This window comes from Equus przewalskii, chromosome 14 (assembly GCF_037783145.1).
Source record: "Equus przewalskii isolate Varuska chromosome 14, EquPr2, whole genome shotgun sequence".
NCBI classification, from domain to species: Eukaryota; Metazoa; Chordata; class Mammalia; order Perissodactyla; family Equidae; genus Equus; species Equus przewalskii.
In genome coordinates, this window is record NC_091844.1 from 14,602,565 (window position 1) to 14,617,613 (window position 15,049).

At 38.2% G+C, this 15,049-nt stretch overlaps 1 protein-coding gene across 4 annotated transcripts in view; it reads left to right on the forward strand.

Annotated features, from left to right (window-relative positions):
* TMEM87B (transmembrane protein 87B) overlaps positions 1 to 14,102 on the forward strand; it is a 55,108-nt gene extending 41,006 nt beyond the window's left edge. For all 4 annotated transcript variants that reach the window (XR_011525905.1, XR_011525906.1, XM_008520266.2 and 1 more), the window contains exons 16-19: positions 2,835 to 2,908; positions 4,929 to 4,981; positions 8,987 to 9,017; positions 10,153 to 14,102. Coding sequence is in view for 2 of the 4 variants with exons in the window: in XM_008520266.2 (XP_008518488.2) it covers positions 2,835 to 2,908; positions 4,929 to 4,981; positions 8,987 to 9,017; positions 10,153 to 10,212 (218 nt within the window). In the remaining 2 variants the exon portion in view is untranslated. The remainder of the gene's footprint in view (positions 1 to 2,834; positions 2,909 to 4,928; positions 4,982 to 8,986; positions 9,018 to 10,152) is intronic.
* Positions 14,103 to 15,049: the final 947 nt, after the last annotated feature.

The following is a 15,049-nucleotide window of genomic DNA, read 5'->3' on the forward strand; positions in this document are numbered from 1 at the left end:
CATACTCACGAATTGTAACTCTCCAAACTGTTAAGCTGGCAGTCCCCCAAACTGATATGTGGATTCAGTACAATCCCGGTCGTAACTCTAGCTGACTAAAAAAACACAAATGGTTAAGCTGATTTTAAAGTGTATGTGGAAAAACAAAAGACCTACAAGAGCGTTTGTAGTCACAACATGGATGACTCTTGAAAACATTACACTAAGTAAAGGAAACCAATCACAAAAGATCACATACCGTATGATTCCATTTATAGGAAAGGACCAGGACAGGTAAATCCGTAGAGACAGAAAGTGAGTGAGTGATTGTCAGGGCTGGAGGAAGGAGTGAGTGGGGAGTGTGGAGCTTCATTTTAGGGTGATGACAATCCTCTGAAATTAGATAGTGGTGATGATCGCACACTTGCTCGAGAGTCTTAAAATCCACTGCACTGCACACTTCAAAATGGTACATTTTATGGTGTGGGAATTATGTATCTCAATAAGATAAAATTAATGGACTTAGACTGATTCCAAGACTTAGAAAAATTTTAAGTCATACTAATCAAGATAATGTGCTCTTGGCATAAGGATAGCACAACAGAGTCAAGAAATAATTCCACACATGTATAGTCAGTTGATTTTTGATAGAAGCACTAAGGCTTTATATTAGGAAAGGATAATATTCCAACAAACAGTGCTGGAACAACTGGATAAATACAAGGGAAACAAATCACTTAGACTCCTGCCATGCACATCACACAATAATTAATTCAAGATGCATCATAGACGTAGATGTAAAAGCTTAAATATGACTCCTCTGGAAGAAAACAGGAAAATATATCAGGACCTTGAGATAGTCAGTTTCTTAGGACACAAAAAACAGTAACTATAAGATCAAAAAGTTGGTAGATTAGACTTCACCAAAATTAAAAGCTTATGTTCCTCAAGAGAAACTTAAAACGAAAAGGCTTTCTGTAGACTGGGATAAAATATTCTCATATATCATATATAAAAATACACATATCTGACAAAGGACTTGTATCCAGAATATAAGTAGAATTCCTATAAATCAATAAAAGATAACTCAATTTGTAAAAAAAAAAAATGGACGGAGTACTTGAATAGACATTTCACTAAAGAGGACAAAGGAATGGCCAATAAGTACATGAAAAGTTCTTGATATAATTGGTCACCAGGAAACGCAAATCAAAACCACAGTGAGAAGTCACTACATGTCCACTAGAATGGTTAAAATGAAAAAGATTGATAACACAAAATGTTGGAGAGGATAGGGAACAGCTGGATTGCTCATACGCTCCTGGAAGGAATGTAAAGGTGTAAGACTTTAGAAAGCAATTTGACAGTTTCTGAAAAAGCTAAACATACACCTGCCACACAACCCACCATGGTTGTACTTACCCAGGAGACATGAAAGCGGATGTCCACAGGAAGAGGCTAACTTACACTATTATTCACAGCAGCTTTATTCTTAATAGTCCGGAACTGGAAATAACCAAATGTCCATCAACAGGTGAACGGATAAAGTCATTGTGGTGTCCCCATCCCGTGGAGTACTCCTCAGTAATCAAAAGTAACCAACATTCTGCAACATAAATAAATCTCAAAACCTCCGTGTTGAGTGAAAGTAGCCAAATCCAAAAGAATATAGAGTCCATAGATTATACTTCTATATATGAAGTTCTAGAACAGGCAAAACTTGGCTGTGGTGATTATGTAAAGCAGACTAGTGGTTGCATCTGATGGGATTGAGATCGACTGGAAAGGAATTTAAAGAACCCTCTGTGATGATGGAAATGTTAAGTGTCTTGGTTGGGATGGTAATTACATAAATATATATGTTTGTAAAAATCTCTTCAGACTGTACATTTAAAATTTGTGTATTTTTTTATATATGTTATACTTCAATTTAAAAAAATCAGTGTATTGCCCCTTTTAAGAGAATAGATCTCAAATGCTTGGATTTCAAATGCCCCGTGGAAACATTGTTAGGTTGAGGAATCTCACTTTTGTTCTCTATATCAGTTTATGCTGTTGACCTCCTCATAATGTACCAGTTGTCCTCCTAGTTTATGGAGGGGCACTATTTGCAAATTACTTCAGTAACAGAAGCAAGTACTTACTGGGCATAGATTGTGCGTCAGGCATCTTATATACGCTAACTTGATTAACGTTCATGCAAACTCTATGAGGTAGATATTATTATTCCTTTTTATAGCTGGGGACACTGAGTCAGAGAAAGGTAATTGCTTTGCCCAGGGTTGCACAGCTCGAGCCAGAATTCCGCATGAGGCAGCCTGGTTCCAGGTCTACTGAAAGTGCTGACAGAAGAGCCTTGGTCACATACAGAGAAAACCTTTTTCTTCCCTGTTTTATTTGTACCATAAGCACATTCCAACAATTCATACATCAGAAGGAAACAGATAGCCAAAGTTATTTTCTTCTTGAATATGATACTGCAAAATCCTGAAGATTTTTAATTCCATAAACTTTAAAATGTGTTGAAACTATCTAAGGTGAAGTGTATGTATGTGAGTTTGCTCGCTTGTTTAAACTCCTCTAAAACTAGTATTCAGACTGCGAATTCAAGTTGCTAACTTGAAAACCTGGTGGTGGTTGCAAATAGTTGTCAAATCTGTTAACTTTTTGCACACCTCCTACATTTCCAGGTGGTATGTTAAGGCCAGCACCTGCCCAAAGCTTTCACTGTTCACTCTCCTTTAGAAAATGTGTAGTATGTTTCCGTATTGGATTGTTAAATGTGAGGCTGTAAAGGAAAACACTGTTATTTTATATTTTATATGTATATATCTCTAAAATGTTTCTCATTATAGCTGAAGGAGTAAAACTGAGAGTCTCAAAAACGGTTTCCAATGGAACAGCTAAACCTGCAACTTCTGATAATTTTGTGAGTATAGTATATATTGAATAGAATCTTAGTCTTTAACACTTTAGAAGTCTATGTGAGTGTCACATTCATACCATCAGGAGAACGTTTTTTTACCAAGATTTTTTATATGAAAATAAATGTTACGAGGTAGTGATCCTAGTTGTCTGATAACTGTAACTTAGAGAGCCTCGCTTCTCAAGTGCTATTCCTGCGCCAGCAGCAGGGGCACCCCTGAATCTCGTTAGGAACATGGAATCTCAGTCCTGCTGCAGGCCTTCTGAATCCTCATCTGCTTTTTAACAGGATTCCGTGGATGGCTCACATGCACATGAAAGGCTGAGAAGCTTTAAGTGAAAGCTTGTATTCACTTTTCAGCATTTTTGTTTGTTTTGGTGAGGAAGATTGTCGCTGAGCTAACATCTGTTCCAATCTTCCTCTGTTTTGTGTGTGGTACACTGCCACAGCATGGCTTGATGAGCAGTGTGTAGGTCCACACCTAGGATCCAAACCCACCAACCCCAAGCCGCTGAAGCGGAGCATGTGAACTTAACCACTGCGCCACCGGGCAGCCTGCTTTTCAGCATTTTAAAGTGATTTTTGAAGCCATTTCGGATAACGTTTGTTAACTGTTTGGAAAAAGACTTTATGTATTACCTATGCAGTTACCAAAATTAGCATTTTTTTAACTATGGAAGGGTAAATAAAATGGTAAAATGTAGGGTAGAGATGAGTTTTTAAATATGGGTATAATTTATGCATGAAAGTGATAATTATTAAAGTAATTAATCAAAATGAAAATCCCTATCATACAGTTTTATGTTCTGCTTTTTTTACTGTTATGTATGTTGTGGTTAATATTGTATGAAACTTTATGTATCCGTATAAGTTCTGACAGGACAAATTATATATGAGAACAGTTTTATCTGTTGGATTTGGTAAATTCTCTGATTTTTATTTTTGGTAATATAAAAATTATTCAAAATATGTTCTTTGAGTAGTTTTGTGGTAATTTAACTAAACTTTAAAAAAACTACAGTAGTTTTAATTATCTGGTGTTAGGGCTGTAAAACTTTCAGTTTTTTAAGGTATTTTCCTCTTATTTTAGGGATATATTTCAGTTTATTTTAAAGCGCAGTATTTGCAAACACATCAAGGAAATACTTTTTCATTTCTCTAAATTGAACGCAGTCCCGCTCTTGATCAGAAGTCAGAGGCCTTGTCTCTCATTGACTTATTTCTACTTGAGACTCACTCAGAGAGTGGGGTCTCTGTTAGGGCTGGCTCAGTGTCTTTGTCTCTCTCTAGGTGAGCAAGATGTGATTAACACTAGAACCAGAGTATTCCATGTAGCCAGGTAGACCACACAAAGAAACATTTTGATTTATTTTACATTGTAAACCAAAATATTCGAAATACCTTTTACTATTTTTCTTTCTCCCAGTGAGATAACTATAAGCAAGTTTCTATAAAAAAATTGATACCCCAGATTACCTGCTGTTCTTCTCTTGTCTGCTGTAGAGAGATGAGCATAAATACCAGTGATAGAAATAAAAAGGCTCTTGTAATGTTAGAATATTTGTACCATAGTCTTTCTCTGTTGAAAAATTCTAAGTTATAGTTAAGAATTATAAATTCATAATATAAAAACTTGAACAAATTAAGACGAATTCTGAGAGCAAAAAAATCAATATAAATCAATATTTTTGCTATTTTCTATCTTATAAATCAACTCTTTGTATTTTTACTGTGGTTTTTCAGCACAAAAAATAACACCCGTGCATCTAACTAAAACCAGGAAGTACAAAAATCCAAAATCCAACTTTTTGTTTGTTTGCCTATTTAAGAAAATACTAGCATAATTTCTGCGTGGCATAAGTGCCAACTTATTAGGACATTAAAAGACTGTCCTAATGAAAATTAAAAGAATGTCATGCATTTATGTTTAAATACTTAAATTTTATATTAAACATTCTATTTAAAAATTCTGCTTTTGGGTGCAAATAAGCAAATGTTAATATATACATATTTATTTCTACAGGATGAAGATTTGAAGTGGGTGGAAGAAAATATTCCCTCTTCATTCACAGATGTGTAAATATTCCCAGTTAAAGTTTGGGTGTAAACTTTAGTCCATAGTATAAAGGGTTAATTTTCCCTCTTCGTCATGTGCTTGTCATACCGCACCCCTCCAGGTGTTTTGTATACCCACGTCACCAGTGAATGACTGACTGACTTCATAGCGAACTGCAGAGAAAACAGCCCTGCCTTCATGTCTTTCTCCTTCCTTTTTCACTGTACAACAGCTATTTTAATGCTCGTGCCCTGTAACCAGCTCCACCCTTTTCTGATCTAAGGTTATCAGGATCAGCAGCATTTTATTTTCTTTTAACTTTCTATTATGGAAGAGTTCAAACATGTGTAAAACATTTTTTTTACAAAGGTAACCACACTACCATGTGTGGTGAGGAAGCTGTTGGAGGAAAACATGAGCATAGGAAAAACCAGGTGCAGAGGAGGCCCCTCTGGGACCTGTGAGTGATCAGCTGCCTTTATCTGTGCTCTGTTTGAGGCAGGATTGCAGATCGCTGTTTGCACAGTAGAACAGTCTGAAGAGCCGATGTGATAACCCCACATGCTGCTCTTTCCTTTCTCTGCTCCCATCTTCCTATTTAGATAGTTCCTGTCCAGTGTGATCTTCCTTCCACCTGAAGAATTTCCTTTACATTTCTGGTAGTGCAAGTATGCTGGTGATGAATCTCTAAGGTTTTGTTTGTCTGAAAAGTCTTTGTTTCAGCTTTTTTGAAAGGTATTTTTGCTGGTTATAGACAATTTTTTTCTTTCAACACTTCAAAGATTGTCACTTTACTGTCTTCCGGTTTTCTTGGTTTCAGAAAGAAGTCTGATTTAGTTCTTATCTTTGCTCTTCCGTATGTTATGTGGGTTTTGTGTTTTTGGCTGCCCTCAGGATTTTCTCTTTATCTGTGGTTTTTATTACTATGAATATGATGATTCTAGACGTGTGTGGACATATATTCTCATTTCTCTTGGGTATTTGCCTGGAAATGGAATTGCTGGATCACATAGTAACTCTGTGTTTAACATTTTGAGGAAGTGCCAAGCTGTTTTCCAAAGTAGCTGCACCATTTTACAATCCTATCAGAATGTATGAGGCTTCCAGTTTCTCTACATCCCTGCCAACACTTGTTATTAATGGCTTGCCTTTTTGATTTTAGCTCTTAGTGGCTGTGAAGTGGCATCTCATTGTGCTTTTGAGTAACTGAAATTTGAATTGTCTTGTGGAGGGACTGGTGTTGTTTAACTCAACTGTAGGAACTGGACTTCATGCATTTCGGATTTGTACAAAGTGAGGACTGCTTAGACATTATGAAACTTACAATACACTATAACACTTTTTTAATAGAAAAGAAAAATAGGTGTGTGTGTGTATATATATATATATATATATTCTTTTATATTTACCCATGCCTTTATTGTTTCTTCTTTCCTTCCTGTATATCTGAGTTATCACCTTTTCCTATAGGTCTTTCTTCAGTATTTCTTGTAGTATATGTCTGCTAGCAACAAATTCTCTGTTTTCTTTACATGAAAATGTATTTGTTTGTTTTCTTTTTTTGAAGGATAGTTTGGCTGGATATGGAAATCTTGATTGACTTTCGTTTGAGCACTTCTTTTCTTTTTTTTTTTGAAGAAGATTAGCCCTGAGCTAACATCCGTGCCCATCTTCCTCTATTTTATATGTGGGACACCTGCCACAGCATGGCTTGACAAGCAGTGTGTAGGTCTGTACCGGGATCCAAACTGGCAAATCCCGGGCTGCTGAAGCAGAACATGCGAACTTAACCACTGAGCCACTGGGCTGGCCCCTGTTTGAGCACTTCTAACATGTCCTTCCAATATCTTCTGGTTTCTATTGTTTTTGAAGAGAACTCAGTCATTGGTTGTACTGTTCTCATGTGTATAATGTATCATTTATTTTTTGCTGCTTTTCAGATTTTTTCATTATATTTGGCGTGTGTGTGTGATGTGCTAGGTGTGGCTTTCTTTTTGCATGTTCTCCTGGGGATGTGTTGAGCTACTTTCTCCATCTCCCCATAGAGTTGTATAATCCAAGGTGGTTTCCAACATTTTAGTTTCTTGGGAACCCATGCTTGTTCACTTCTGAAAACTTCAACACAGGAAATTTAGCACAGTGCTACCCAAAATTCATGTACAATTTATGAAGCAAGTTTAGACTTTACACTTCTTACACATGTAAACCCTTTTTTATACATCTGTAGAAATGGGACTGAAATTTTGCAAATCATAAGATAATTTAAGCATCATGAATGAACATGTGATCTGTTGTATTAAGAGAGATTCCTATGGCCTTTGTTAGGATTTTCCCTTATCTCTGATAAGCCATACAGGTCAGCGTAGCACAGTTCGCCTTCTCAGTGTACTGAGTACATCTTAATAGGTTTTAAATCATCATTAACCTCATAGAAAGAACAATTTTTGAGATTTTATCTAGTGTTTCTCTCTAAAAAGGTGCTATGCACCCAGCAGACTGTCTTCTGGGCGTCTAACTCTGGTTCATTTCTCTCTTAAAACATTCTCCTCTGGATTGTCCTTAATAGAATTATTCCAAACAATCTAACTTGGCTCCTTTCTCACATCTGGTCAGTCTCCAAGTTCTTTCTTCTGTCTTCGCGTTGTGCACTGATGTGACATTCATGTTGTAACTCTAGCACATAGACTTTTCCTCCAGGCTCTGTCAGTGCTCTACCACACAGCAAGGCTATGCATTTTCCTTTTCTTTTTATCCATATTATCTTTCCCAAGCAAAGGTTGTATTGTGTAACTCTTTCTCTCTCCAGTACCCTTCACTGGTAGATATCCAGTCAATGGTAATAATGACATGGGTATTAAATAAATACTTGATTCCATAAATACTACCTTTCATAATACGTTTAGTCATCCTGATTTTTAATATATATATATATATTTTAATAAAAATTGTATATATTTAAGGTGTACAACACAATGCTTTGATATATACATATACAGAATGAAATGATTTCTACAGTCAGGCTTATTCATCCCCCTGAAGTTCTCACAAAAGCACATGACGTGGGTTTTCAGATTAGCACATCACCACTCAGACACTTGTTCAGCTGTTCGAAGTGAAAAATAGCAGGGGCTGGAAAAGTGAATGTGTAGTTGGATGTCACTTGTGTTTGGAATTATATTTATTTGTATGGTTTAGTCATTGATATTCCTCCCACATACTCGCCTGTAGAATTGCTGATCTTGCTTCATTTTTGTTTCCATTTTGAAGTGATGGTTATTTTCATATTTAGTTGCTTTTTCACTGAAATTTTTGAAGTATAGCACATATTCTGGAAAGTGAACAGATCCTACGTAAGTGTACAGCTCAGTAAATTTTTAATATGAACACACTCATGTAACCAGCACCCAGATCAAAAAATAGAAATCACTAGTGCCCTAAAAGCCCCTTGTTTTCCTCCCAAATCATGACCCCACTTTCCCAAGGCACTGCTCTCCTAACGTCTGTAACTTTAGATTGCTTGTGTCAGTTTTTTTTTTTTTAAAGATTTTATTTTTCCTTTTTCTCCCCAAAGCTCCCTGGTACATAGTTGTGTATTTTTACTTGTGGCTCCTTCTCGCTGTGGCATGTGGGTCGCCGCCTCAGCATGGCCTGATGAGCAGTGTCATGTCCACGCCCAGGATCCGAACTGGCAAAACCCTGGGTTGCCAAAGCGGAGCACATGAATTTAACCACTCAGCCACAGGGACAGCCCCTGTGTCAGTTTTTAAAATGTTATTCCTCGATAGTTGATTCACTTTTTCTTCTGTATAGTGTTCATTGTATGAATAGACCACGGTTTACCCATTTGGGTTATTTTCAGTTTGAGTTCTTCTCCATGTCCACTGGAGAACCTAGGTGTTCATTTCTGTCAGCTCTGTCTGTCCAAGAGTGGGAATTGGTGGATCCTGGAATACACCTATATTCAGCTTTAGTCGAGACACTGGCCTTTTGATAACATCGTCAAATGTTTTTTTCTTTTATTTCAGTGCTCTTCCGGTGTTAGTGGATTCAGATGAGGTAAAATCTATTTTTGCTTATCTTCGTGGAGCTATTTTCGCAAAGTAGAAATGTACTTCACAAATAAAGTGTGAAAGTTGCTTTTTAATATGGATACAAATTGAGCAGGCTGGAGACACTGTGCACTGATTTGTGGGTAAAGTTTAAAGAAGCTGGATCCTCATTTAAAACAGGAGCAAGATAAATACTTGTTGGTGTGAAAGAGAGGAAGAATTAATTTGTGAGATTTGGAGTCTATAATTTTCTAATACTTTGTATATAGGTGAGAGTTTAGAAGACTTTAAGATGACAGTTTGTCTAAATTAATCTCTTATACTTGTAGATATTTTTCTGGGGTATTAAGTTTCTATCTCATTTTCATTTACTAAGCAGGAAGTTTGAATAGAGGATGTGGATTTAGGACGGTTTTTAGGGAAAAAAAATTAGTTATGGATCATCTGGACATTGAAGAGGGGCCCAAGACAGGAAGTCTGCAGGGTAAGAATTAGAGGATGGATGTGGGACGTGAGCTTAGACACAGGAAGAGGAGAGGGAAGTCAGTGGTAGCTAAGGAGTAATTCCTGTGGTGGCTGCAGAGTTTGAGAGCGGCCACAGCTCTGTTCACTGAAAGGCACGGGAAATGGCCTTGGTGTCGGCGTGTCGGTTTGACTGTGTCGGATGAAAGTTTTAAGGAGGCTGCTGTGTGCCTGTACCTTCAAGAAAACAGCTGAACTTCAGGATTTATGACTCTACAGGAAGATACCACAGAATTACTTTTAAAAGGGCATTTATAGTATTTTTTGATAAATAGTTGATTTATAATTTCAAAAATACGTTAATTGCATAAAGTGAGGCAAATCGCTAGATAAGCTATGCCTCAGAAATTCATTTTAGCTCTGTCCCTGCCTCTCACTTGTGATTCTGAACCCAAGCTTGCAAGACATTACCATTTGCTAAACTTAGCAGCAGATAATTGACTGTACGTTACTGGGAAGTGTGGATTATATGGGTTTTTTTTCTGTATCTGATACCTCTGTGTGTATCGTGGAATATACTTAGTTCCCCACAAAACAAAACTGTGACTGTTGAAAGATTAGGTTCTGGAAGGAGTATCAGCATTTGATGCATATCTTCTTTTCTTTTCTTTTCTTTTTAGGAAATCATGACCAGGTCTGAAATGGCAGAAAAAATGTTCTCTTCCGAAAAGATAATGTGATTGGAAACCATATAAATGAAACCTGGTTAACGGTGAAGGAGTGTCCTTCCTCAAGACTAGAAGAGAGGCTTGCTTTGATATAGGGCAACAAGTTTTTGTTCCATTTTCTTGGAAATCTACGTGTTAAAATTAAGAATTCAGGCGGTAGGAGAGTTCTGCAACCCTTTTAAACTGACTCTTGAATGTCAGTTTAAGGTCCATTAAGTTGCCTGGACTTGGAAATGCCTGAGAAAAGTATTATGATAAAGGTATATGCCCAAATGTCATTTGCTGATGGGTGGCAGGTGTGTGGATTTGGGTTCTCTGTTTTGTGGAAAATATGGCAATTCCAGATTTAAAAATTTTTTTACATAAAGCACTCCTACTGTCCTTCTGCTGACCCTTGAGAGAGACAATGTGATTCTTCTGAAGCGCGGTCAAGCAGTGTCTCCATCTCTCGGGTTTGTGGTTACTTGATGCAGCAGTAATTTTCTTTGCCTTATACTGAAGTGATTCGATAATAAGTAAAACTTGGTTAATGGTGGAATATGAGCATATTTATATGGGTAGTTTTGCTGTGTATCTGTGTGAGTGAGTGCACGCATCTGCACAAAGCCCATGTGTGTGTGATTGTGTGTGAGTGCACACATCTGCACAAAGCCCATGTGTGTGTGATTATGTGAATGCATGCGTCTGCACAAAGCCCATGTGTGTGTTATTGTGAGTGCACGCATCTGCACAAAGCCTATGTGTGTGTGATTGTGTGTGAGTGCATGCGTCTGCATAAAGCCCACGTGTGTGTGATTGTGTGAGTGCACTTGTCTGCACAAACCCCATGTGTGTGATTGTGAGTGCACGTGTCTGCACAAAGCCCGTGTGTGTGATTGTGTGAGTGCACGTGTCTGCACAAAGCCCGTGTGTGATTGTGTGAGTGCATGCGTCTGCACAAAGCCCATATGTGTGTCTGTGTGAGTGCATGCATCTGCACAAAGCCCATGTGTGTGTGATTGTGTGAGTGCATGCATCTGCACAAAGCCCATGTGCGTGTGTTATTGCGAGTGCACACATCTGCACAAAGCCCATGCGTGTGTGTTATTGTGAGTGCACACATCTGCACAAAGCCTATGTGTGTGATTGTGTGTGAGTGCACACATCTGCACAAAGCCCATGTGTGTGTGATTGTGAGTGCATGTCTGCACAAAGCCCATGTGTGTGTGATCATGAGTGCACGTGTCTGCACAAAGCCCATGTGTGTGTGATTATGTGAGTGCACACGTCTGCACAGAGCCCTTGTTTGTAAATATCACCATGCACATCAGATCATGGAGCTGGATGTTCTCTGAGTTCAGGGGAACACAGTACCCAGAGAGAGAGGTCTTGAAGGTCACTTCCAAAGATCTGCTCTGCCATTGTCCCCTCACCCAGGCTGTCTGTGCATGTGCTGCTGCTGAATCTGCCTGGGGTAGGTGGGTACCCGGCCACATGGCTCCCCAGAGTACTTCCTCCCCTGCAAGCCGGAGACTCATTATCAGGGAACCTTGAGGAAGCTAGAACCCTATCCTTTATGTAATCTTGGCATATTTGGTTTCATAATAAAACATATTTTTAACTGCACAGGACAGCACTATTAATCTTGTACTTAATTTCTTAACCTTCAACCATGTTTTATACATTATTTTGTTACATTAATGTATAATGTGTGATGTGAAATTTTTTGTTTTAATTTTTTTTAATGTAGACTATTCTAAACTTGAAAGGCAGTTGAATGTAGTATGGTGCAAATGTGACTGTTTCGCTGCTTTCATGACTAAAGATACAGGACTAGTGAACATTTAGAATAGGAGTTACAGTTAGAATCTTGTATGTCTTCTTTTGAAAGAGTTCTAACCTTGTCATTGAGAATGACTTCAGAGAATTTTGATTGAGAATCATTAAAGTCTTAGCCAGTACAAACACTTTAAATATAACTTTCCATTCGTTTTCATTGTGAAGCCACAAAAATTTTTTCTTTCAGAAGTCTACCTTTTGAATTTGTTTCTCATTTACTCATATCATACAGGCTAGTAAAAAAGATTTATTTCTAGTCATGATGTCTCTTAAAAGATATGCTCAAATTTATTTTCAATAGTGAACGTTGAACAGTATTGGCCAACTTTACTGAAAAGGCATGGTTTTCAAGATGCCATTGCTCGGGACATGCTTCCCAGGAAAAGAAGGTCTAAGTTAACAGTGTGGGTTCCAGTCCTTATTCAGTTTCCGCCCCAGCAATGGGCTCGCACCCACTGCCTTTCCCAGCATTTATGTCCATCCTGGTTTTGGTGCATTCTACCCTTGGCCCCGTTGTTTCAGAGCTGGAGGGGACCACTGCCTTCTCGGTCCTAATGTTTTTCCCTAGTGCCACTCCCCAGATTTTGAGGCAGGTTGACCCCCAGCTCATCACCTGGCTCCAGGTGAATTTTGAAGCGCAGAATCCTGGGCTCCCAGCCAGTAGGAGCTGCAGATCTAGTGCAGTGGGAGTGGGGAGTTGATGTAAGCGTGATAATAAGGGAAATGGCCTCTCACATGACCTCCCGAGTGTTTCTAGAAACACTTTTTTCTGCTGATGGAAGGATACATGATGCTCCCTATAGAGCATCAGGTACAGGCTGAAATGCACACTTTTCTCTCCATCCAGAAAAAGCAAGATTCCCTCCTGATAGCCTTGTCAGAAATGTTGTTTTTTAAAGGGCATGTATTGTATCTGTCACTTGCAGTGAAAATTGTGTCATCTGTTGATGCCTTATGACCTGGATTGAATAATCCTGTGGAGGGCCTTCTCAGCCCCGGCTGTGAGCAGGAGGAGGTGCCCTGGGACCATAGCTGTAGCTCATGTGAAGGACAGTGGGGGGAAGTTATGCCCAGGACCACTAGGACTCATCATCCTTGCTGCTGCCCCTTTCCAGAACCTGGTCAGCAGGCCCCTGAGGCCATCAGATCCATTATTCTTAGGAAGCCATCAAGATGGGTCTCCCTGTTAATGAAGGGATCTGAAGATAGGAATCCAGTTGTATGTGTTTCTAGGTAAAATGCTGAAGTGTCCCTATGCAAATCATGTTAGATTTATATGATGTGTGAAATTTGCATAAAAGGGAATTTTCATGATTTGAGTTAGATTAATGTTTAAATATTTTTTAAATCATAGTTGATTTAGTTTATTTCAAAAATAAGGAAAAATAGGTGAATATATGAATTTTTTAAGCCTAAGAGATGATGTTCCCATACTTTCCCCATAAAGAAAATCCTTTTTAAAAATCTGTCATATCCTGTGGAGAACACCAACTCTCCCCCACCGTACGCGCATGGTGTTTGCACTACTAGAACGTCAAGACTGAAAGTATAAGAATGGGCATCTAGGAATGGGTTTTATATCCCTTTTTTTTAAAAGGGTTTGAGTCTGTTGCACTAGGCTATACAGGACTAGATCAACGCTGAGAGATGTTAGGCTAGATTTATAAGTCACTGGTTTTGGTACTTGTTTCTTTGTATGATCAACAGCAGGCAATGAGCAATACAAAACTCCAAGCCTATCGCTTACAGGAAAGACGTTCAACGTGTTGGTGAAAGTTCTGAATATATTGGGTGTCTGTAAGTGACAAAGCTAGATTTTTAAGGAAATCTACATTCTAATACAGGAGCTCAATAGTGCATTAAGAAACGTCTTTAGAACTAGGAAAACATTCATTTATTTGGGGAGAAAGTTTAGGGTTTTAAGAAGTTATATTTTTCTATTTAAAAGATTAAATTATTGTATAATTTGGAAGAAATTGCTTTGAATGTAGGACAAAACTATTTCAGAGATTTTTCTTTGAAAAAATTGATGTATTTTTGTGCTTTAATATTTGTTCTGACTTTTAATAAAATGGTTTCTGAAATTCTGGATGGTTGATTCTTGGTGATATCTGTTAGTACTAGATTATGTAAAACCTCAGGAAATGTAGGCTCTGGTAGATGGCAGGCATCAGCAGATCCTTAGAAGAGGAGGTACGACGAACATGGAAAAGTGTTCAAGCTCAGTAATGACCAAAAAATGCAAAATAAGGGAAATTTTAAAATCAAATTAACATAAGTTTATACTACTATGTATTTATAAAGTTTCTTTGCTTTCAAAGTTTGATGAATGAACACACTCGATGGTAATGTAATTGAATCAAGTTTTGTGAAAAGAAGTTCAACAATGTGTTTATAATCTTTGAAAAATGCCAATTCTGGTGATGTTTTAAAAAAGTGATTCAAAATACGCAATAAGGCTTCTGCACAAAAATGCTTATTACAGCATTATTTAAAGTAGAGACAAAATTAGAAACAAACTAAATGTCAACAATAGAATGGTTAAGTGAATTATGGTCTAACCAGCTACTTGATGGAAAACTGTGCAACCATTAAATTATTATGAAGCATTTATAACAACAAATACTTTTAAGAAATGTGATACAGGGTCACATATGTGAACTCACATCTGTGTAAGCACAAAGTAGAGAAAGGATTGAGTGGAAACGCACCCCAGCGGCGCTCATCGTTAGTATTGTAATGGGTTCAGCTAGCCTGTGGTCAAAACTCGATTCCAGCGTTTCAGCGGGTTAAGATGCAAGGTTTATTTCTTGGTCATGGAACAGTTCTGGGGTGGCTGTAGAGGTGGGCAGGGCAACCCCACACACACAGCCCCTCAGGGACTGGAGGTTTATTTCCATCTGTGGGCCCGCCACCTCCCAGGGCCTGCCATCTGCATCTAGACAGCAGAAGGGGAAGGGACTGCCTGGGGAGTTTTGTGGGGCTAGACCTGGCAGGGGTGTCTGTCTTCTGAGCGTATTCCATTGGGCAA